We start from the raw sequence: 23,172 nt of genomic DNA, 5'->3' as shown, positions 1-23,172 counted from the left end.
CCTAATGTTACACATAGCTAACAACCACTAGAGCTCAGCCTCAAATCTCCATCAGTATGACCCCAAATCCAAGCTTATAAGGGTGAGGCCAGTGCTCCCCAAGGTTGCCTGATGACAAAAATTAGCTTGTTAAGAATACAAATACCCATTCCCCAACCCCCGGCAGGTCCCCAGAGTCAGAATCCCCAGGGAAGGGTCTGGAAAGCTATTGCTTTAGCAGTGGCCCTGAAATGATTCTGATTATCTTATTCTTCATACGTAATTACTCTGAATATACAGCTTACACTGGAACAGGCCATATCTGATATAAAAGAACATGGACAAATGGAGAGTACAACATAAAGGAACGGTTAAGGCAGGCGGCTTTTATCAGAGATTCCTTGGAAGAAGTAAGTTTTGAGCTGGATTTTGGAAGGAATGCTGAAAGAAAGGAAGAAAGGAAGAGAGAAAGGAAGGAAGGAGGAAGGAAGGAGAAAGAAAGAAGAAAGGAAAGAAAGAAAGAAAGAAAGAAAGAAAGAAAGAAAGAAAGAAAGAAAGAAAGAAAGAAAGGGAGGAAGGAAGGAAGGAAGGAAGGAAGGAAAGAAAGAAATGAAAAGAAAAGAAAAGAAAAGAAAAGAAAAGAAAAGAAAAGAAAAGAAAAGAAAAGAAAGGAAAGAAAGAAAAAAGAAGGGAGGAAGCCATGAAAGAGACAAGAAGGAGAGAACCGGGTGTGTAGGGCACTGATAGGAATTGATGTCCCAAGGGAAGGAGGTAACTTAATTCAGCACACACCTCACCACTCAGTCCTTTTTCCCCCTATATTTTTAACTGTATTTAAAATCATAAAAGCAATACATAGTCATTTCAAAAAATAGAGAGAGAAAATAAAGACAGAAAAAAATCACTCAAAGCACCACCATCAGAGATAAACTATTTTTAAAGCTTTAATACTTTATTTCTAGTCTTTTTTCTATACTTTCCAATAATTTCATAAATTGTACAAAGTCAGAAGCATAATATATGTGTGTGTATATACACATTTGGCAATGACTTGGCAATAGATACCAAAAAATAAGGGATCTACACTTTTAATCTCCTCTGTTCATTCTTCTATAAATCTATCATGAAAATCCAGAACACTAAACAAAATTATGTAAAAATGTACTAAGTCTCCCACCACTCAGTTCTTATACTGAGTCAAGCAGGTTTAGAGTATCTGAAGGTTACTGAAGCTGCCTAGATCCTTGGCCTGATCTTGGCCAAGATTGTCCTAGAAAGTCAGTCCTTAAAACAATACTTTTATTAATCATTTTCTTGGATTAAAAGGTCAGAAAGAATCCTGTTGTGAGATTTTTTTTCCTGTTTAAAATAAAGCTTGTTTACCTGACTTCCTACCATAGACAAATAATCCCAGAAGACAGCATTACTTGGAATATAACAATAGAAAATTTTCTTTTACTGATTCATAGACATTTTTAAGTACATTTCCAACTGGATGCCACAGAATCCGTGTCCTAAATTCTTCTACAGCATTACTTTTAACAGCCTGCAACTCAGTCACCAGATGCTGATCCAGTGCAAACAGTGTACCATTGACAACGATGAAGAAACTGTGCCTGTTAATCATGATGAGGGTTCAGAGCCCAGTGGGAGAAGACAGACAACCACATGTCATTCCATTACACGTCCTGGAATGGAGGTTTGTGCAAATGACCAAGTCTTCTAAAGAGGGAGCTCTGCTTCCGCCAGGGGAGTGAGGGAAGATGAGTGGCCTTGCTTGCTGGGTTTTGAAGGACTCACAGGATTTCCATGAGAAGAGGATGAAGACAGTATTCTAGACCAAGGAGAGAGAAGAAAGAATGGCACAGAGGTCAACATGAAAGAGTGAGCATGGAGGTGCCAGACACTGTGGCCCACAACGTTTTCAGCCTGCAGAGCTGATTTAGGAAGCTGCCCCTGGCAAACTGATTGGAAGGCATTTGGACTGAAGATGGAAACTACTTAGGGCGCCACAACATGGTGCAGGCAAGAGATGCTGGAGAGTTGTCGTTAGGAGAGTGGGGATGGATGGGGACAAGGCGGCAGAGGCACAAAAGGAGAAGAGACACACAAATGTTCCCAAACTGTTTAACAACAAAGTATTTAAACATCTAGAAAAGTTGAAAGACTAGTACAATAAATAGCCATAAAACCTTCACCTAGATTCAAAATCAATTCAGGAGTCATTGCCTTTTTGCCATATTTGCTTTATTTTTAAATAAATGCATGTATTTTGAAAGAAAGCTGTAGAAATCATGACACTTCACACTTAAACATTCATACCCGAATATGCATCTCCTAAAAATTAGAACTTTCTTCTGTATCGCCACAATGTCATTATCACAGCTAAGAAAATTAATATCAGCTTCTCAATATCACATGCCATTTAACATATAGCTCATATTCAGATTTTCTCCAATTGCCCCCCACGTGGCTTTTTGGCTGTTTTTAATCAGGCCAAGAGTCAGTCAAGGTTCATATGTTGTATTTGGTTGGGATGTCTCTTGGTCTCTTAATCTAGAACAGTTCTTCCTAAACTTTCTGCACTGATGATACTCACTTTTGGAAGAATCTAGAAAAAAAAAGTCTTACAGAGTATTTCACATTTGGGATTCCTCTGTAGGTTTCCTTGTAATTTCATTGTTCTTTGATTCCCTGTAATTTCCATGTACATGAAGTTAGGCCTAAAGTCTTAATTCGACTAAGGTGGAACACTTTTGGCAAGAACAGTTCACAAACAATTCTGTGACTTTTATCAGCATCACATCAGGAGGAACATAACGCTATCAGTGCTTTTAGGTCACTCACACGATCAAAGTGCTGACTGCCAGATTTCCACACCCTTCACAATTAGTAAGTAACACGCGTGGTGACCCTTCGTCGCCCTGTGACTATCCTGTTCTGCAATAATCTTTCACCACTGATGATCGTTGCCTGAATCAGCTATTTCATTGGAGGTTGCAAAATAGGGACTTTCAAGTATTAGCACTTCTTTTTTGTCATTCTTTTCTAAAGATGAGCTTTCCCTCATCAACTAGGGCAATTTCTCATAAAAAGATAAACATTTAGTTCTCTCCCTTCCACTACCAATTTCAGAGGGAAGATAAATGAGCAGTCATCTCTCATGATCCAGTGACTTTTTTCCCTCCTTTTCTCCATTTTTTAATGTATCACTATGACTCATAGATTTTTTTGTTCCACGTTTTACAATCAATTGTACTCACCTTCAGATTGTCCAAAATTTATCTAGTGGGAGCCCTTTCAGACTAACTCCTGGATCCTTTTAACACGGCCCCCAAAACCCCTGAGCACTTCCTTGGCTTCTGACACGAGAGATCCTACTTGTATCCTACACTCACCTTGTAGTTTTCATGCCCAAGAACTAGAATCAGCTATTTCCCCAAAGATCATTTTCCTTTTCAGTAGGTAATGATAAACAGAAACCAAAATCTGGATTCTGGATGTGCTTATTACTACCGGGATGATAGTACTTCTATGTTCTTTCAGTGGACAGAGGTAAAATAGATTGATAGACACATATATTTTTAATACATCAGTCCATATTGATATTTACAATTCAAATTTCACATTATAGTTTAATATTACAAGTCTATTCCTATTAGATGTTTAAAGGAAGAATGAACAGAAGTGGGGAATGAGTCGGATGTATGAGGAATGGAAAAGAAAGATCAAGAATGACTCCCTAAGTTCCTGGTTTGAGAACATGAACCTGGATGAATGGCACTGCCGCTGCCATTTTACCAAGATAGGAAGTAAGGAAAAGGAGGAAAGTTCATGGGGTACTGGTGAGGGATGAGGAACTGATTATATATAGTTCAGTGTTTTATTTTAGTATCTATAACCTATTTAAGAACTGACACACACATAGGTGAGGCATTGACAAGAGAAAGGCTTTACATAGGTGTAGAAATGTGAGCTACATTCAAGGTACCAGTCAAGGTTCGCTAGCGTTGGGTACTCTTCAAACACTATTAACATCTGTGAAATCTCTGTACTGCAGTACCTGGATGAAGCTTGATGCCTGAGGATGACTCACCAGGGCAAGAAAATCTAGCTCAAACAAAGGAAGAAAGAAAATTAAACATGAAGGTAAAGATCTCCTGGGAAGTAAAAGAGAAGCCTAAAAACAACCATGGATTAAAACATGGTGTATTAATTTGTTGGCCTGTCATAACAAAACACCAAAGATTGGGTGGCTTAAGCGACAGAAATTTATTTTCCTACAGTTCTGGAGTCTGGAAGCCCAAAGTCCAGGTGTTAGCAGGTTTGCTTTCCTCTGTGGCCCTCCCCTTGGCTTGCTAATGGCCACTTTCTCTCTGTGTCCTCACATGGACATCTTTCCACCTGTTTTTCTGTGTCCTGACCTCCTCTTCTTATAAGGGCACCAGATATTGGATTAGGGCTCCCCAATATGACCTCATTTTGCCCCGATTACCTCTTTCAAGGCCCTATCTCCAAATACAGTCACATTCTAAAGTATTAGGGCTGAGGATTTCAACATGTGGATTTTGGGAGGGCACAACTCTGCCCATAACACATGAGGTAAAAAGAAGCTATGTGATAGAATGAAGGTACGTGCTTAAGAAAGTCAGCAAGTCTTCTCGGTGGCTGGGTCTCATTTCCGACTGGACAAAGACAGTTTGGTAGCATTATTGCAACACAACGGCTTGAACAAATCTGAGATGATGATTAAATGACGAGCCACATATTCATCCACATTTCTATGGTTAGAGATGAATATACAGAGAGAAAATTAGAGACAGAAGAATATATCCACCCCGTTTCCACCAAGATTTTCTAGGCTTTGAACTTGAGTCATTATGCTTAGGTTGCTTTCTGCCGGGGGAGAGGGTGGCATTTAATCATGGCTTTTTTCTTCTTTTTTTCAGGACAAGTAGCCCTGTGCCAACTGACTCATTTGATACCAGCCTTAATTGTCATAAATGATATGGGAGCGGCAGATCTCATCTATCTTAGTATAGGAAAAATTAAAGAAGAGGAAATTAATTTTTTTTTAAAGATTGGCACTCAAAGATGGAGAAAAGGCCAAGGGAGGGGCTGGTGAACCACCTTGCCTGGAGCCTTGCTTAACTACTGAAGGACACAGCTGAGACTCCCTCGTTTGACTCCTCTCCCAGTGTACTTTCTACTTCACCACAACTCAGCAGCTCTGTGTTTAACTTTTGTCTGTTAAAAATGTTCTTGGAAGTATTGCTTACAAATGATTTCGAAATGCCAAAGAACATTCTGGTATGGTGATTACTAGTACAGACTGGTCAAACAAGCTTGTGTTTTAATCTCAGCTTTATCATTCACTACTCTATAGCCTTGAGCAGGCGGTCTAACTTCTTAAAGCCTCGGTTTCCTCAACAGTGGAACTGGGATAACGGTAGAACCTACTTCACAGAATGGCCCTGACGACTTTAAGTTAAAGCATTAAAAAAAAACAAATTGGGTTGGGCACATGGTTAAGAGTTCAGCATATAGGAGGGGAATTGTTATTATTCGTGATCAGACCCTAACATAAATTCAGATTTTCCATTCTGGTTTCCCAGGTAAAATGAAGTAAAACTAGATAAATAAGTGAACAAACAAACAGACATTGTTAGTTAGACATCTTTCTGCTTCACAGCCTTGAAGATGTCTATTACAGTGCCCCAGGATCTAACAGTTGAGCAAAAGAGAGAAAAACAAGCAGAACAATTGAGTCAAAAGGTTCTATAACTCTATGGATGGAAAATCACAGCATAGGAGAAGACCAAAATCTCCCAGGCAGTGGAATAAGAGAAAGAGAAGTTCTAGAACAACAGAAGGGGCCTGAGGGAAAAAAAAGGAAAGGATGCGATCAGATCTACAAGCACGACAAAAACACTGGTGCAAGCCAGGAGTGAAGGCGATCGCTTTCCGGATAGAAGAATAGAGTTAAGATGCCCAAAGAAAGCAAAAGTTGTCTCCGGCAAGAAAGACTCCTTGCCTTTCAAAGCCTGGGATCCCTGAACGTGAAGAGGGTAGTCATGTGAGAAATTGACCGTTAAATCTTATGGGGCCCCTTTAGTGACTCCCATGAAGTGCTAGCTAGTCACAGAGCCCATGCGCTTAAGCTGGTTGCTATGTTGATTTTCTTTGATTAGTGATTTCTCCCATAAGTTGGGTTCCAGGGCCCTGCTGAGAAGCCTATCATTCAAAATTAATGAAATGCTGTTATTATTTTAAAGTACCTATTGTGCACATGGGAAACTCTAGACTCAGTTGAAGTAATAGAGTCTTCTAGAATGCATGTGTAGCACAAGCGATCCTCACTGAAAGGACTATTTATTTTTGTCAAACATTATGGCCTCGAAGGTCAAAAAGCAAGACCCAGAAGTAAAAGCACAAAATGAATTTGCCCACAATGCACAGAGAGGAGACAGAACCAGAGGGACTCTTCTGGAACAGATGTCTGCAAGTCCTCCAGTTAAAATGAAGGAGAAAGGCACTTTCGGTAACGTGGTCATTTCAGCTCTCTGCTTTCCTTAAATGGTCACCAAGGAACCAGATCCATCCATACTTTTTGTTCATTCTTTTCCTGGTGATTTCAATTCTAGTCTAAGAACTTCCTTGGGAACACTTTGCAAGGCAATTTGGCAGTATTTATAAAAAAATATTTAACGTGATAATCCTCTGACCCAATAATTTCACTTTTAGGAAATTTTCCTGTAGAAATTCTAATTAAAGTGCTGGAAGATATAGATATGAGGAAATCTACTGTCCCGTTGTCTGGAATATTGTGAAATGAACCAAAATGGACTGGTTAAATAAATAATGATTGAGCTGTACACACACCCTGGAGTCAGACCACCTGAGTCTGTGTTTCCATTTCTCTACAACTTTCTAGTTGTGGTTGCTTGCATTTGTTTTTCATTGCAGCCACCATAACAAATTATCGCAATTTTAGAGGTGCAAAACAACCCAAATTTATTATCTTATAGTTTAGTAGGTCAGAGGTCTGGTATGAGTCTCACTGGGCCAAAACCAATGTATTGGCAGTGCTGGGGTCCTTCTTTCAGAGTCCAGGAGAGAAGGTGTTGACAGGCTTCAGTCTCATGTGGTTGTAGGCCTGAGGTCTCTGTTTCCTTGCTGGCTGTTGGTTGAGAGCTGCCCTTAGCTCCTCTTGCCGGCCCCAGCCCATAGACCCCTATGTCTCAAAAACAGGAATAAGGTGCTTATTCCTTCTCACACTGTCGTCTCTCTGCTCCTGCTTCTACCACTGCATCTCTCTTTAACCCAGACAAGTAAGGTTCCACTTTTAAGGGCTCAAGTGATGAGACTGGGCCCACCCAGATGATTTAGAATAATCTCTCCATCTCAGGGTCTTAACCTTTAGCTGATCTGCAAAATCCCTCTTGTCAGGTGAGGTAGGGTACTCACAGGTTCTGGGGATTTGAAGGAGGACATCTTCCGGGGCCATTATCTCACCTACTATACCTCTCCCCTACTACTCACACCTCAAGCTCTTCATCTCCAAAATGGAGCTTTGTCTACATACGGTTCTTGTAAACTATAGATGAGACAAACCCTTGGCACAAAGTAATCACTCAGCAAATGTTAGTTATCATCATTTCTATGTAGCCATTTAAAAAAAATTAGACAAGTTCATACTGTATAGCACAGGCAACCATATTCAATCTTATAGTAACTTACAATGAAAAAGAATATGAAAATGAATATATGTATGTTCATGTATGATTGAAGCATTATGCTGTACACCAGAAACTGATACAACATTGTAAATTGACTATACTTCAATAAATATATATATATATGCAAAAAAGGAGGCAGAACCATATTACTGACATAGAAAAACGTTCACAAGATATATTTGAGGAGGGAAGGTACAGCTCAGTGGTAGAGTGCGTACCTAGCATGCATGAGGTCCTGGGTTCAATCCCCAGTACTTTCATCAAAAAAATAAATACATAAATAAACAATCTAATTGCCTCTCCTCGGCCCCCCACAAAAAAATGAATTTAGATATATTTGAGAAAAGTAAGCTACAGAACAGTGTGTATAGTATAACTGCTTTTCTTATAAAAAAAGGAAAAATGACACTTGTACTTGCATAGGGGATTAGATGTCTGATTAGATACCAAGAGACTGAGATTAAGGTGAGTAGACTTGGACCTTTTTCCAATGATGCGTATTTTAAAATTTAAAGTGGTAACAACATAAGGAAGATAGTGTTTATTGTCCAAAACAGTGTGGAAACAAAAAGGAAATACAGAAATGATTGCTTATAAAATAACAAGAAAGAAGAAAAAAAGCACTGAAAAAAAAATGTTGGTAAGTAAAAAATTCCAAGTAAGATGCAAAAAATAATCCCAAACATGTCAATAATAATCACAATAAATATGAACAGATGATACCTGTTTATTAAAACACAGAGATTCTTCAATTGGAGAAAATTAAAAATTCCAGATGTGTGAAGATATCATTTAGGTAAATTTTTAAAACACAAACATTAATAAATACATTGATTCTGGAAAAAAATTCATATTTAGTAAAAGTATAGAAACAGAGGTGGGAAGTAAAAGCACCGATTTCAGGACTGTGGTTGCCTCTAGGCAGAAACGAAAGGAAATAGGGAAAGAGAGGGTTACACTTAACAATTATATCTGTAATATTTTATTTCTTTCTAACAAAAATTATCTAAAACATATAGGACAGGACATTTGTCTTTTAAAATTCTGGCATTTTATATTCTGTAATTTTCTGTGCATATAAAATATTTTAAAAATTTTATAGAATTCCACTTAGAAGTTAGAAATAGGAATTATGTCCTGATGGTACATGTATTTTGGATTCTAGGGAAAAAGTTAAAAATTTTAGCAATAAACATAAAATTAGAACAGACAGATGAAAATGTATTTTCTCTTTGTGTCCATCAGTTAGGGTTACCATCTACTGCACACTCACACTAAGTTAAGGATGATACTGTTTGGAAATGCCCAAAATATGTACCTTAAAATGTTTAAGAAGACTTAAATAGAAACTTACATACAAATTTAGTAGTTCATAAATGTTATCAAGAAATAAAGAAGCAATTGGAATAGTGATTAAATTTTTCAGAGAAATTTAATTTTGAGCCAGATTCTGAAGGAAGAGAGCTTCATGGATTTCTAAGAGGGGGCAAATTCAGATGGGAAAATGGACTGTGCCAAGGCACAAAGGGACCTCATCGGGGGAACGCAGGGGACAGCAGTAGATGAAGGTGGTTGGAGCAAAACTTCCTTCCTGAAATTCTGAAGTGCTCTGGAAACAGACATAGGCATTTACATGGACATCAACACAGAAAAATGTCAATATACAATTAAATAGAAGATTTAGGCTACCAGAAGAATAGATCTGACATCAGATTTAAATCGACTATAACAACCACATTCTTCTCTATATATTTGCTGGAGCCAATGGAGTCCAACAGAGCCGCAACTTTTAACTTTATGTAAATGTAAAAGTTCATCTTTATGAACTGCTTTTCAAGAAAAAGGGGAAGTGCTGATGGAGAACCATGAAGGAGCCTCAGTTCCTTCTCTGTTGGAAGTGATGGAATGACCTCTCTCGGGTTACATACAGTTATTTAATAGGTGAACACACACAAACAGCCTCCCCCCAAGAAAAGAAACTTTATTTTGAAAATATCCCACCTAATGCCATCAAAATATTCTAAAGTTGGGCTGAATTCCTTTCTGCCTTCAAATTAATTTGCATGAAAGGCTCACCCTCAGTGTACTGGGAGGATGTAGGTGGCCGTGATTACTAACAGGAAATTTGAGTTAATCCAGATCTTGGGAGTTGGCAGCATAGACAGTTTCCTGTGACCCGCCTGGCCGATCAGCAGGTCCTGCTGCCTCTGCCTCCCCATCCTGACAATGCTGTGAGGCAGCTTCCCCCGTGGCCCCCCTACCACACGGCTGCCGGAGTGCCCTCTCTCCCTCTCTGTCTCTCTCCCTCTTTCTCCTGGCCAATCCAAACAGATTCCCCATCACGCTTAGTCTTCCCCAGGGAGCCCCACACTGATGTGTCTCTGCAAGTTGTGCGATGGGTCATGGGCCACATATCACTGATGATAAAGCTCCAAAGATTCCAACCACCCACTTTCCTCAGCCTGTTTTCTAGAAAGCCTTTCCCTAGTCACTCAGTCACCGGCTCAGCTGCCTGGCCAACTCCTGCTCCTGCACATCTCAGCTCAGACGCTCTCTTCCCTGTGGACCCATATTCCTGACTTCCCCCGCCAGCTCACGTTCTTTAAAGCCTTGCTGCATTTTGTATAGACTCCCACGTGAGACTTGCCTCGTTTGATGGCAATTGTTTATACAACTGTCTCCTACTCCACTGTAAGCCCCTTGAGGACAGAGATTATGCCCCAGTTCTCTTTATATTTGCCAGTAAACAGCAGCTCCTGGAACACTTCAGGGACACAGTGAACATTAATGGATGCTGAATGAATAAATTAGTACTACCACTGATACGGGGTCAAGAAATTCCCCAGTTTATTAGATCACTGCCTCCCCCCATTTTCTGCTACACGTGGCAGGCAGCAGGGGAAAATCTTTCTCCATAATTATATCAAATAACTCTGTCCCATGAAGTCTCTCTATTTTGAGAATAAAGGTTGAAAGATTTTTTTTTCCTTTATAAAATTAAAGACTTTGATGATTGGTAAAGAAAAGCTACTAGATTCATTAGAGGAGAGAGTGGTCTAGTGGTTCTTTCTATGCTCCTGTAACTAATCACAGATAAGTAGTTTAAACAATATTAGTATCTGTAAAAACCAATAAGGATGATGAGTTAAATCATAAAAATCTCATGCAATTTCTATTGCCCCCCATACGCTCAGTGCATTATTTCTAAATGGAAAAGTACAAATATTGGGATAAAAACATTTAAACTACAGAAACACAAAACTCCAAAAGCTAATCCTTCCTAAAGGGCAGAATTTAATTCTGTGCTAAACTACTGTCTGTGGGATTAAGAGGCGTGGTTAAGCAAACATTTGAGAACAAGTAATTACCACTGAATCTCTCTATCACATATTTGTCTCACGCATTATTTATACAACAAGCCCACAGACGGGAAAAATAAAATGCTGTTTGAAACATTTTTTTCCAGCCACAAATTTTTCAGGCTTAAACTTTTTTTTTTTTTTTTTTTTTGCCTTCATCAAAGATTATTTACTCCTATGGTCTTGGGTTGGACAGCAGTGGGGTTTCTTCTCGCTGATATAGACAAAGAAATGATATTTCTAACCTGCTGTTCCTGTCTGTGTCCTTCCAGCCAACCCCAGGCCTCTGAATGCGGATGTTCATGGTCGCTGTAGCTGGTGTTATGTCATGCTTTCAGAGTGGAATGGACTTGCAAGGGAACACTTGTATTTATTCACTTATTTGTTCATTCAGCAAGTATTTACGAGAAACCTACGTGCCCAGAATTGATACTGGGATCTCAGGATACCAGCGGACAAGACAGGGTCCCCACCCTTGATGAGTTCACAGTCAGAGACCATTGAACCCACAATTGCAGTGTAGAATGATAAGCCAGGATAGGAGGACACACCCAGAGCTGCAGGGATCTGGCACCTGTCTGGGATGGTCAGGGAGGGCTTCTGGCAAGACGTGTCCTCTAAGTTGCATCTTGACTGACCTGTAGGGCCCACACGATTAAAGGAGGGTAGGGAAGTGGAAAATTCTAAGCTAAGGGAAGAGCTGGGAGAGATCAGAGTGTGGGAGAGAAAGTGGGAGTAGATGAGGCAGGGTGGTGCTTACCGAGGGAGCAGAGCAGACGCTCACAAAGCCACGGAGTCTGAGTCGTGAAATAAGCATTTCCTGTGCTCATAAACCAGCTTCTGTGGCCCTCCTCCCCGCTCTACCTGGGACACCTACAACAGAGAGGAAAGGGGATTGCTCAAGTATATTTGAGAGAGACATTAAGCCTCCGGGCAGCAGCATCTTGGCTGGACTGATTCTGGCATTTTCTCCCATTTTAGCATTTTTGCACGAAGCCGGGAGACGTGTGCTATCAAACCACATGCAACTCCAGCCCAGCTCTGGCTGCAATGCAGTATTTGGCAAGAACTTGACCTGAGTCTAGGGATTTAATGTCATTGTGCCTCGGTGCCTTGTCTTTAGAACAGATTGCAGTGAGAATTAAGTGAGTGAGTGCATGTAAAGTGGTCAGAACAGAGCCTGGCCCAGAGCAAACGCCCTATAAGCATTAGCCATAATTATTTAACTCTGCATGTGGGACGTGTCAATGAAGCTGGTTGGCCAGTTACTTAAATAACCAGCCGGTCATTTATAGGAACTGGGCTCAGGAGTGAAGTTGCTGTTGTTTAATGTCTTTGGCACTAACAGGAGGTTAGGGAAGTTAACCCAGGAGAACAAAGGCTGAACTTCGGCAGTGGACTTTTTGGTTTATATCCAATCCCTGAACATTCAGTATCCCTGTACTTACTGTCTACTGAATGTCAAGCCTGAGGGTCAAAGATCCCTGAGATGGACTAACGATCTATTATTCATTCAATACATGCTTAGAGGTAACCAGGTGGAAGTCTGCTGAGGACAGACCCTCCAGCTGAAGGTGATACATGTTACAAAGAGGCACGACAGTAAGAATCAACGCTTGCTTTACCCCAGGCTCTGTGCTAACGTCTCCCACCCGGATTATCTCAAAGTGCTGTGGGAGTTGATAGGATGGACGCATGGTTCCCAGCTGGGGTGATCACGAAAGACTTCACTGAGGTGGAGGCATTAGAACAGAATTTTGGAAAATACTTTACTTCTGGAGCATTTTGCGGAGCCCTGCTTTTACAGTAGAACAGGTCCAGTGGCTTGTTTCTAAAGCTGCCTCTTGGTACAAAGGCTCTTGTAAAAGAAAAAGTCAATAAAATGGGATGGTTTCTACTAAAAACTCTCATCTCACCACAGAAGAGAACTACTACCAACCTGAGTACGAGTCCAGCTGTTGCTTAAACATGAACAACTTCTCATTCCATTGTCAAGCCCAGGAATCATCTCGCCTGCGTTGCAGTCCCAATGCCACCTCTCCCTGAACGCCCCTCCTTTCCCACCAGTCACTGGGAGTCATGTTTGCAGCACACGCTGGGATCCTGTTCCTAATTATTGATTGTGTAATTTATTGATAAAGCAAAGCCAAATATGAGTAAGATGGAAAGCCTAACTAGAAATAAAGGACTCAGTGTCCCAACAAGGAAAATTCCAGGGCTTCAAAAATAGAAAATCAGTGATGCATAGTTTGAGGGCTTTGTCACTGAAGAAATAATCCCAGGATTTAATAAGCCAGAAAATGGATTAAACAGATGGGGGAAAGTTATCAGTGGCAGAGAATGGGCACCTACAGAGAAACAGAATGATTTAGAACCCAAATGACGCCGGCACACACTCAACATTTAGTTGTGTCCTGAATGAATGTGACAGAAAATCTGGACGAAAAGGAAGATGAAATCGGCCGGGAAGAGAGAACACTGCAGAGTATCGGCTGGTACAGGGATGCTGGAGCCTCTTTTTTGCTGAATTGATCAGCCCATTTAGCTAAAGAGTTGGTTTGTCTGATTCCTTTCCTTACGGAATTGATTACTTGAGTGAACCAACCAAAGCAATAACTTCAGCAGAGTGTGGAGACAGCTTAATTCTGAGAAGCTGGCCCTTAAATACAGTTAACCCTCGAACAAGAGACCTTTGAACTGTGAAGGCCCACTTATATGTGGATTTTTTTTTTTTTGCAATAATAAATACTACAGTATTACACAAAACTGAGGACAGGGAGCTGGTTGAAACCGAGGATCCAGAGGAAACCTGGATGCAGAGGGCGGACTTTAAGTTATACTTGGATTTTTGACCTCAGGGAAGGTCGGCACCCCTAACCTCCATGTTGTTCAAGGGTGAGCTGTGTGCAGAAAAACGTTTTTCATAACCAAGAAACCATCCCAAGGGTACAGGTGTCTACATATCCTTGTCTGCCCACACCTGTCTGAATGTGCTTCTAATCAACTGATCGTTTACACTTAGGTCAGCTCAAAGGCCCTTTATAGGACCAACTTAATTTTGAGTGTCAGTGAGTTGCTGCATGATCATTACCACCAGATCATTTAGCCTCTCTTTTCTAATTATCGTATCACACCACTAAAAGAATGATGTACACACACACACACACACCACAATGAGACTGATCAGGACGTTTTTCTATTTTCAAGAAACAGAGATCTGGAAACAAGCGGAAAACACAGCTTCTGAGCGATGGCATAACAAGTTACTATTTATACCTCATCTTCCATCCGTAGATGTGAACTAGGGGTCTTTCCCTGCCAGAGAATAATTTTAGGGAATGACTTTCCTGGTGAGTTCACAGTTTGACCCTGCTTGTATCACCATCTTGAGTCAGCAGTGGATAATGCTGTGCAGAATAAACTAATTTTAGTCATCTGTGAGATCCTTGTAAACACTCTATAGTGACTCTTAAAAGTCAGCGTGAACTTGCTATCTCTGCTTCATTTCCTGCTTACAATAATCCACTAGGGGTATTTTTAGCTGATGACATCTTACAGGCCTTGTCTTGGTGAGTTTCTTGGTTTCAGAGCTGGCGTTTGAAAATTATGCCACAGCTTCCAAAGTCAAGGGGCCTCTGGTTAAATGAAAAGTGGCAAACAAATAAGGCAAGAAAAGGACATGGAAATGTAAGTGTCCTATACATGCTACAGGAAAAGCACTGCCCACCTTACTTTTATTTTTAATATTTTCCGTGAGCCCCGGCCCACAGCTGCACGGGGCTGTACCTTTGGAGTGTGGACTGATCCCTCAGCTTCTTAATCATCTCGTTCTGTGATGAGTCCCTGGGCTCTGAGTCACATTTCTTTGGCAATCAGTCACATGCCAAATTTAGAGCACTTCTAATTTGTTCAGCATCCCATGGGTCACTGAGAAAGAATAGGGCTTGAGGACAAACTCCACTGGTCAGATCATCCACATCCAGATGTGTGATCACAGGTTATGACACCTGGCCAAGAACTCATGTCTTCTGGAGTGAGAACTCTGTGGAAGAAAGACCTTGCACTCGGACTTTGGGTTTCTGAGAAAGATGCTGGGTTTGGCTGTGTTTACCAGGAATGTGGGAACCAAAAGGAGGGGCTGAGCTGGGAAGAAGAGGATGAGGAGGATTTTAGGCAAACCCAACTCTTGAGGTTGGCAGTCAACAGCCCAATGGCCACAAAGAAACATGAAGGGAAAAGTTTCTAGGTTTTTGTGTTCACCTTCTTGAAAAACCTTGAATCCTGGAATGTTTGATATCAGTGTTCTGGTCTGAAAAGAGAATTAGAGAACTTAAATGAAGTGTCTGGGAAGCAAAAGGAGGAGAGAGACTGAGGAAGGAAAGATGGGCAGAATCGGAAATATTATTAGGGAAAAAAGGGAAATGGTGCATCCTGAAATTATTTTTATAGGAAAGGCAGCTCATAAGAGTTCCAGGGTAGTTTCCATTTCTTGAATTCTTTAAAAGTGACTTTGAGTCTCTTGGATTTGGGGGGGGAGCCAAATCTTTGCTATAGGAAATTTCATTTAAATGCCTCTTTCCAAAGAAAACACATATGATACCAAGATACACAATCTATGTGGAGCTTCTCTGCGCTGCTGGAAACTCGGCCCCACTGATTGATTCTTCTTTACTGACGATCACAGTGTCCTCGTTTACCCCTCCTAAAGCGAGTTTGATGGGCTCGCAGCTGAGTGAAGCAAGTCTTTCAGAGCGGAGGCAGCTGCCGCTGTCTGGCCGGCTGCCCATGAAAGGCTTCAGCAGGGTCTCTGTGAACCATGCAGGCAGTGCTCAGGCCGGATCCTAAGAAACCAACCTTTTGAGGAACGTTGTGTTAAGGAATGTCTGGAATGTGTTCAGTCCCGGGAGTTCCCGGGCAGCCTATATGGTCCATGATGGAGAACGGGCAAAGCAGTGTTACAATGTTCAGCAAGACCGATTCAGATCAGAGAGCGATGAGGGGAAAAAAAAATCATTAAGATGAGGGATAAGATTGTCCATTCTCAACCATTCAATGCGGTTTCAGAATTTCCTTCTAGAGTCCAACTGCATCACACAGTCCATTTACTATAGTCCCAGGCTAATGAGAGGATAGGTGCTAAATAGGCTATAAATTTCAAACTAAAAAAAGTAGCAACTGCATGCAATTTTTTTTCATACTGTTTAGCTTAGTATATGAATGAGTGAACGCTGTTAAAACAGCAGCATAACTATACCCTTGACTTTACGTTATTAACAACAGTTATTTATGGGATGGGAAATTCTATTTCTAATTATATTTTAAAGATTTGCAATGTATTTAAGGCTTTTAAAAATTCTATTTATAGGTAAGTGTTTGTGTGCACATATACATGCATGTATATGAATATATTTTGTTTGAATGCCTCTTTTGTTTATTAGAACTGTGAATTTACTAAGGTCGAGGACACTGCTTTAATAACATTATTTAGTGTTTAAAGTCATATTTAATGTGCAGAGTGGTAATTTTTTTTTACTTCTTATTTTGAATACTCTTCATCTTAAGATTTCTCAGACTTTGTGTCTGCATTCCACATTAAGAAAAACATTTAACATATATACATACATGTAAAAAAATAAATATATTTAAAATTTTAATTCAGGACTCTTGTGTATGTGTTTATATGCTATTTATATACATATAAGTATGACCATGAAATAAAATCTACCCTTTCAAAGTGTGGTGCACTCTGGTATTTTCTTTTTTCTTTTTCTTTTTTTTTTTTTTTTAACATTTTTTATTGATTTATAATCATTTTACAATGTTGTGTCAAATTCCAGTGTTCAGCACAATTTTTCAGTCATTCATGGACATATACACACTCATTGTCACATTTTTTTTCTCTGTGAGTTATCATAACATTTTGTGTATATTTCCCTGTGCTATACAGTGTAATCTTGTTTATCTATTCTACAATTTTGAAATCCCAGTCTATCCCTTCCCACCCTCCACCCCCCTGGTAACCACAACTCTGTATTCTCTGTCTGTAAGTCTATTTCTGTCCTGTATTTATGCTTTGTTTTTGTTTGTTTGTTTGTTTTTGTTTTTGTTTTTTAGATTCCACATATGAACGATCTCATATGGTATTTTTCTTTCTCTTTCTGGCTTACTTCACTTAGAATGACATTCTCCAGGCGCATCCATGTTGCTGCAAATGGCATTATGTTGTCGGTTTTTATGGCTGAGTAGTATTCCATTGTATAAATATACCACATCTTCTTTATCCAGTCACCTGTTGATGGACATTTAGGCTGTTTCCATGTTTTGGCTATTGTAAATAGTGCTGCTATGAACATTGGGGTGCAGGTGTCATCCTGAAGTAGATTTCCTTCTGGATACAAGCCCAGGAGTGGGATTCCTGGGTCATATGGTAAGTCTATTCCTAGTCTGCACTCTGGTATTTTCTATTCTATTTTTTCATTTGTAAAATATATCATCATGACCCATTTTATAAATTTCCCTACCCGCCAATGAGTCATGACCTGGAATTTGATAAACATTATTTTACCTGGCCTTATAAATAATTTCATATTTCTATTAAGGAAAACAGAATGTTATGCAGTAATATGAATATCTATTTGAAGTGATTCAAGGAAATACATGAGTGTTAATAAGAGAACTATATCTTTGACTTAATTATAATCATTATTCTTATGTTATCATATTCTGCAGAACATTAAATTTTTAAAAATGAGCATAGTCATGTAACCCCTTTCTTCTTTTTAAGTAATATTTTCACAAACTTTCAAACTTAAAAATTAAGCCATCTCCTTTCTTTAGCTGTCTCACCCAAGATCTCTGATTTTTTTAAAAGAAAGGACAATGATATTTAATAGAAAACAAAAATTAAAAGTAAAAGCCTGGGTTTTACCATAACAGACTTCCACTAGCTCACTTTAGAATTATAAGAAGGCCACATGCAGCATGAGGGTAAATGCAGAATCAGGTTCTGGGGACTCGGTGGCTCCTCATAATTGACCTGTAAATTTAACCTCTGAAGATCAGATCAGACATTAATTACCCAGAAAGGGTAATTATTAAAGAAATGTTATGGTGACTGCATCTGTGACAATGGAGAATCATTGTGCGGTGTGAATGTCTCCCTAACACAGAGGTCTCTACTGATGCACTGGTTGGACGCAGTAAGCTGAAGACACCAAGAAGACTGCTTTTTTGAAACAGACAGTGTATTTCACCTTGACATATCTGCTTTGTAAATTTAGATTTTTGCATATTGAGTGAATTAAAATGGGCCCTACTTGTACTTTTTCTCGATACTGCCTACAGAGTTCACAAACTGCTGTTGAGAGATAGATATTTAAAACCCCAAAGACCACAGCATGGATTCCCTGGATGGCAAGACAGACAGAATCTTCAGATAAGGGTGACCCTTTAAGAACTGCCTTATGCGACTGGCCCTCTCTTCAGTGACAGGTGGAGTGGAAACACTGTACAAATTCTTCCCCACCCAGAGCAGGGAATTTTGACTGCACAACTCTCAACATGTCCTTCCACCCCTCACCCTCACCAACTTTCTTCACACGGCCTCCTCTGACTCTCCCACGCGACTGTAAGCCTCCCTCACTAGACTCTAGGTTGCCGGGGCAGGCATGGTGTCTGTCCTGTCCACTGTTGCATCCCCCAGCTAGCACTGTGACCTGAGCACATTCGGGGAGCATTCCATAGTAATGGGCTGAGGGAAAGAATAGACAAGTGAACCAATTTTAATTAATCATCCACTTTAACTGGAAGCTCCCTTCAAGAGTCAACCTTCTCCATACACCTGGTCCAGTATGAGGCAAGTGTTAACCCCTCTTAATGGGCATCCCCTTCCCCAAAAGCTAGCAGGGAACCCACTCCCAGGGAGCCTTCAGCCAGCATCTGATAACAGCCACAGCTCCTTGAGAGCAGCCCTAGGAGCCTCAGGGCAGTGGAAACAGCTGACCCCAGCCTCTGGAAAATCCAGAAGCAGCAGAGGTGGTGGCACCCAGGGTAGGAAAATAAAATTCACTTGTCATTTTTTGCCATATCCTCTTCCAATCTTTCTGCAGTAAGTATTTCACTGCTAAAACAAGAGGGAGGAAGGTAATCGTTTACAGGTTAATTGCTATGGACGGTACTGTCTGAGGTTTATAATAAGCTTTCCATCTATTTGTCAACACAAGTGCAAAGCGGAAGACTCCGATCTCTAAACACAGACTCCTCCAGGTATTGTCAGAAAGGAACCCCTGAATCAGGTCCATGCCCTTTACCGTCACACTCTCTCTGCCTCTCAGGGATCCCATAGTCCCCTTTTACACGTCTCACTAATCAAGTCTCCCAGCTGTAGAGGTTAGATGTCCAAAAGTGTCTATTTACTCTCTTGATTCTCTCCAAAAGCCTTATAATGTCACCAAACCAATATAGCACATTTGTAAAGGTTAATGTAAAATAAATGATTTTAGAATATCAAGTGACTTTTACCTCCAATGTCCCTATAGAGAAAAACAATCCTTTGTGTTTCGAGGAACTAAAAATACTAAAACAACAACAACAGCCCTTTACAACCCTTATCCAGCTCTCTAGTGCTATGAAGCCACAAATGACAGTATGAATATCAAATAATTCTATTAAGGTGATAGAAAAGAACTGAGTTCAGTATAAGTCTCCTTCAATGTCACCACTGTTGGGGTGGATAAAATCTAACACTTATTGGGTGTTTATTATGGGCCAGGCCCCCTGCCACGTGCTTTCCACAGATTATCTTATTTCACAACAACTTTATAAGATAGATGTGGCTGTTCCCCTCCTACAGAAGCAAGACCCAAGGCACCAGGATTTAATTTGCCCAAGATCACACAGATGTTGAGCAAATGGTAGAGCCAGGACGTGCAGAGGAGAATCCAGTTTTTGCATGTCTCCAGGCATTTGAGACGCTAACTCCGGGGTCCACAGAGCAAAGCAAAGTATGAGCCCCCAGGATCCAACCAAGTGATCATTTGCCTTTTTGCAAGCCCCACATTAAAAGGTACATGACATCTACTAAATGGTTACCCTTGGGGAACCTTCAAAATCCGTCAGCTGGAAATAAGATTCCAGTAGGGGAAACTCTAAAACCTTTAATTGCTCCAAGATGATATGTTGGGTTGGTAGACCTGGCTCATCTTAAAAGGAAGGTTTTTTTTGAAGGTATAACTGAGTAATATGGCATTAAAGAAACATGATTCGGGTTCTCATGCTTATAAAATCATAGTTGTCATTTCTGGGTTTGCTGAAGACTGGTGTGCAATTCCTTACTAAGTTGGTGAAAACCAATACTGTACACACTTAGGTACATTCTGCACTTTTCTTTTCTTTACCAAACCCTCACAGGGTTTTAAGTATTTTTAGTTACTGAAAATACTCAAAACAAAGATTGTTTTCCTCAGTATGAACATCAGAGGAAAAAGTCATTTCATGTTCTAAAATAGCTTATTTTATGTGCATCTTTACACACGTGCCACATTGATTTGGTTACTTTGTAAAGCCTTAAGACAGAACCAAGACGGCGTTGAGAAAATGTTGAAAAATCTAACAAGTGGAGACTCAAGACATTTATTGGTTTTCTTTCAAAACAACTACAGACAGATTTTCAAGGAGGTAAACGAGATGAAGACTGAAGGTAAAAAAAAAAAAAAAAAGGATCATTTAATAAGGCATAGAGGTGGCCTTAGGAATTTGCACCTAAAGAAAATCTATAAACCAAAAAATCATAGAATAAATAATCTTGGGAGGCAGTACAGCATGGGGTTAAGAAAAACCTCAGTCCCGTAGCCTGGGTTCACCCATGAGGGATGTGACCTTGTACAAGTCAGCCATTCTCCCTGTACTCAGTTCCTTCCTATTTAAATGGGTTGTTCACAAGACCTGCTTCCTAAGGTGGCTTGCTGTGAGGATGAAATAAGATGACTTATAGAAGCCCTTAGAACCATATCTGGTAGGTGCTCAGTAACTACCAGCTATTGAAGGCAGAAGATGTCACTATCACTGCAGCCCACTCGAAAGGGTGCGGAGAAGGTAAGTTAAACAAACGAACATCAGGACGCAAGTTAAACCAAAACAAGGCCAATCATAGGTCACCCGCTGAGACCTCATGGTAGAACTGACACACCGTGGGTGTTCAGTAAATACTGAATGATTGACTCAGCCAACCAGCTAATCAATCAATTAGTGAATGAAGCAAGGAATGGAGGCACAGGAAGAAAAGCCGACTTTCAGAAAAGCTGAATTCTCTGCCTTCTGCAGGCCCTTGATTCCTTCTAATCCACCCATAAGAGAGGACGTTTCCACCATTATTCAGAATAGTCTTTCTATTCCTCATGCAGTAACTCAGGTCAGAGGAGGGGATTTTAAACCTTTTCCAACACTAGACTAACATATATGCAAGAACGCAGCAAGTTTATAAACAAAAGACTCTGAGTGACCTCAACAGCATGACAGGAGAAAAAGATGTTCAAAGATGAAGTTGTGTTTAACACACCCTTTACTTCTGTCTGAGTAGCGTGATTTTAAAATGAACGAATATCGTGTGATAAAATATATATATTAATACATTTTCACATAAAAAGATAACTATAAAAGAAAAGGAAGTGTGTTGAATGAGGGAGTGGGGAAGCAAAGCCAGGGACATTGGTTGTCTCCTTGCCACTAGGAGAGGTATCCATTCCTTCAATCCAGTTATGTACCTTCAGAAATTGCTCTCGGCTTCTTTCCAATTCTGAACCATGAGCAAAATCACAAACACATTCGACAACAATATGTTCCTCTTGCGTAAATGTCTCTTCTAGGCCACATACATAATTAAAATCTTGTTGACTCAGGAATAATGTCTCAGAACTGAATGTCCAAACTCTGTAACTTGCTTCCTTTTCTAACCAGACAGGGCAGCTGCCAAGAGCTTCTGAGCCCTCTGCCGTATGTAATTATTATACATTATATAGCATATACTTGATTTGCCAAAGCCTGCCAGAAATTGTTCCTATGACGACTTATTTGAACTTTGTTGTGTATACATGTGACCAAAAACACAATGTACCAAAGCAGAGGGAGGAAAAAAAAAGGAGGTGGGGTGGGAGTGGGTGTGCTTAGCCATTCTTATTTTCCATGGAAATGAGATGAAAGTCTTAAGGGAAGCAATATACATGCACACAGCTTATAAAGCAAAATTCACTTAAGGTGAAAGACTGTTTCAAAAATTAATGATGCCATAGGAGAACACAAATTCTTGGCTTCCGACATTTGAAATGAGGAATAGACTTTAAAAGGTCTTCAGAATATATATGAGGCATAAAATAAAGCACTCTGGCTCTCTTTCACTTTTGGGCAGCACCAGATTTAAGCCAGACGTGAAAATCTATCCTATTTTTAAAGATCTCTAGAGAAATAGGTTGCACAATGTTTCTTAGGAAGTTGTTCCAATGTTCCTCCCAGTCATAAAACTCTTACATTCTAACCTAAATCCCTCACACTCCAGTGTCAGCCCACTTCCTTTCGCTCAGCCTAAGCATGGTTGAAGAATAGTCGCTCCCTTACCAAACCAACATTATGAGAATATTTTCAGTGCTGTGTTTTTTCTTTCCGCCTGCAGTTGCCCGAATCTCTCCTATTCCTTCAAAAATATTTAGATAGGATATTGGCTTTTTTTTCCCCAGTTTTCTGAAAGTTCTCCATTCTGCCGCAAATGTTCTTTTAAAGGCTTTTAAGCTACCAGTAATTACAGATTTTAGTATCTCTCGTTTAAAAAAAATTTTTTTACCAGATAGTTCCCCACCTATCCTCGTTTTTCTATAATGTTTTAAAACTTTTTTCAGAAAAGAAATGATCTTCAAACTTTAGTGGGACTTAGAAAATTAGAGAAGCTTTTAAGAAATAAGATGCCCAAGTTTTGACCCAGATTCAGGAAATTAGAAAGTTATCAAGTCCATTATTAGAAATGAAACAAAAACAAACAAGCAAAAACAGTAAAAAAAAAAAAAAAAAAAAAAAGCGTGTCCTCTTTGCTAAAGTCAGTTCTGCTTCTG

General features: G+C 40.0%; 1 protein-coding gene across 1 annotated transcript in view; it reads right to left on the bottom strand.

Moving 5' to 3' along the window:
• Nucleotides 1-910: 910 nt before the first annotated feature.
• The window catches only part of LOC123619236 (uncharacterized), a 53,809-nt gene continuing 31,547 nt past the window's right edge, over nucleotides 911-23,172 (bottom strand). The window contains exon 5 of the mRNA XM_074377804.1: nucleotides 911-1,813. Coding sequence (XP_074233905.1) covers nucleotides 1,616-1,813 — 198 coding nt within the window. The 3' untranslated portion in view covers nucleotides 911-1,615. The remainder of the gene's footprint in view (nucleotides 1,814-23,172) is intronic.

The sequence above is a fragment of the Camelus bactrianus genome, chromosome 13 (assembly GCF_048773025.1).
Source record: "Camelus bactrianus isolate YW-2024 breed Bactrian camel chromosome 13, ASM4877302v1, whole genome shotgun sequence".
Classification (NCBI taxonomy): Eukaryota; Metazoa; Chordata; class Mammalia; order Artiodactyla; family Camelidae; genus Camelus; species Camelus bactrianus.
The sequence above is the reverse complement of the archived record's forward strand: the minus strand, read 5'-3'. Positions and strand labels throughout refer to the sequence as shown.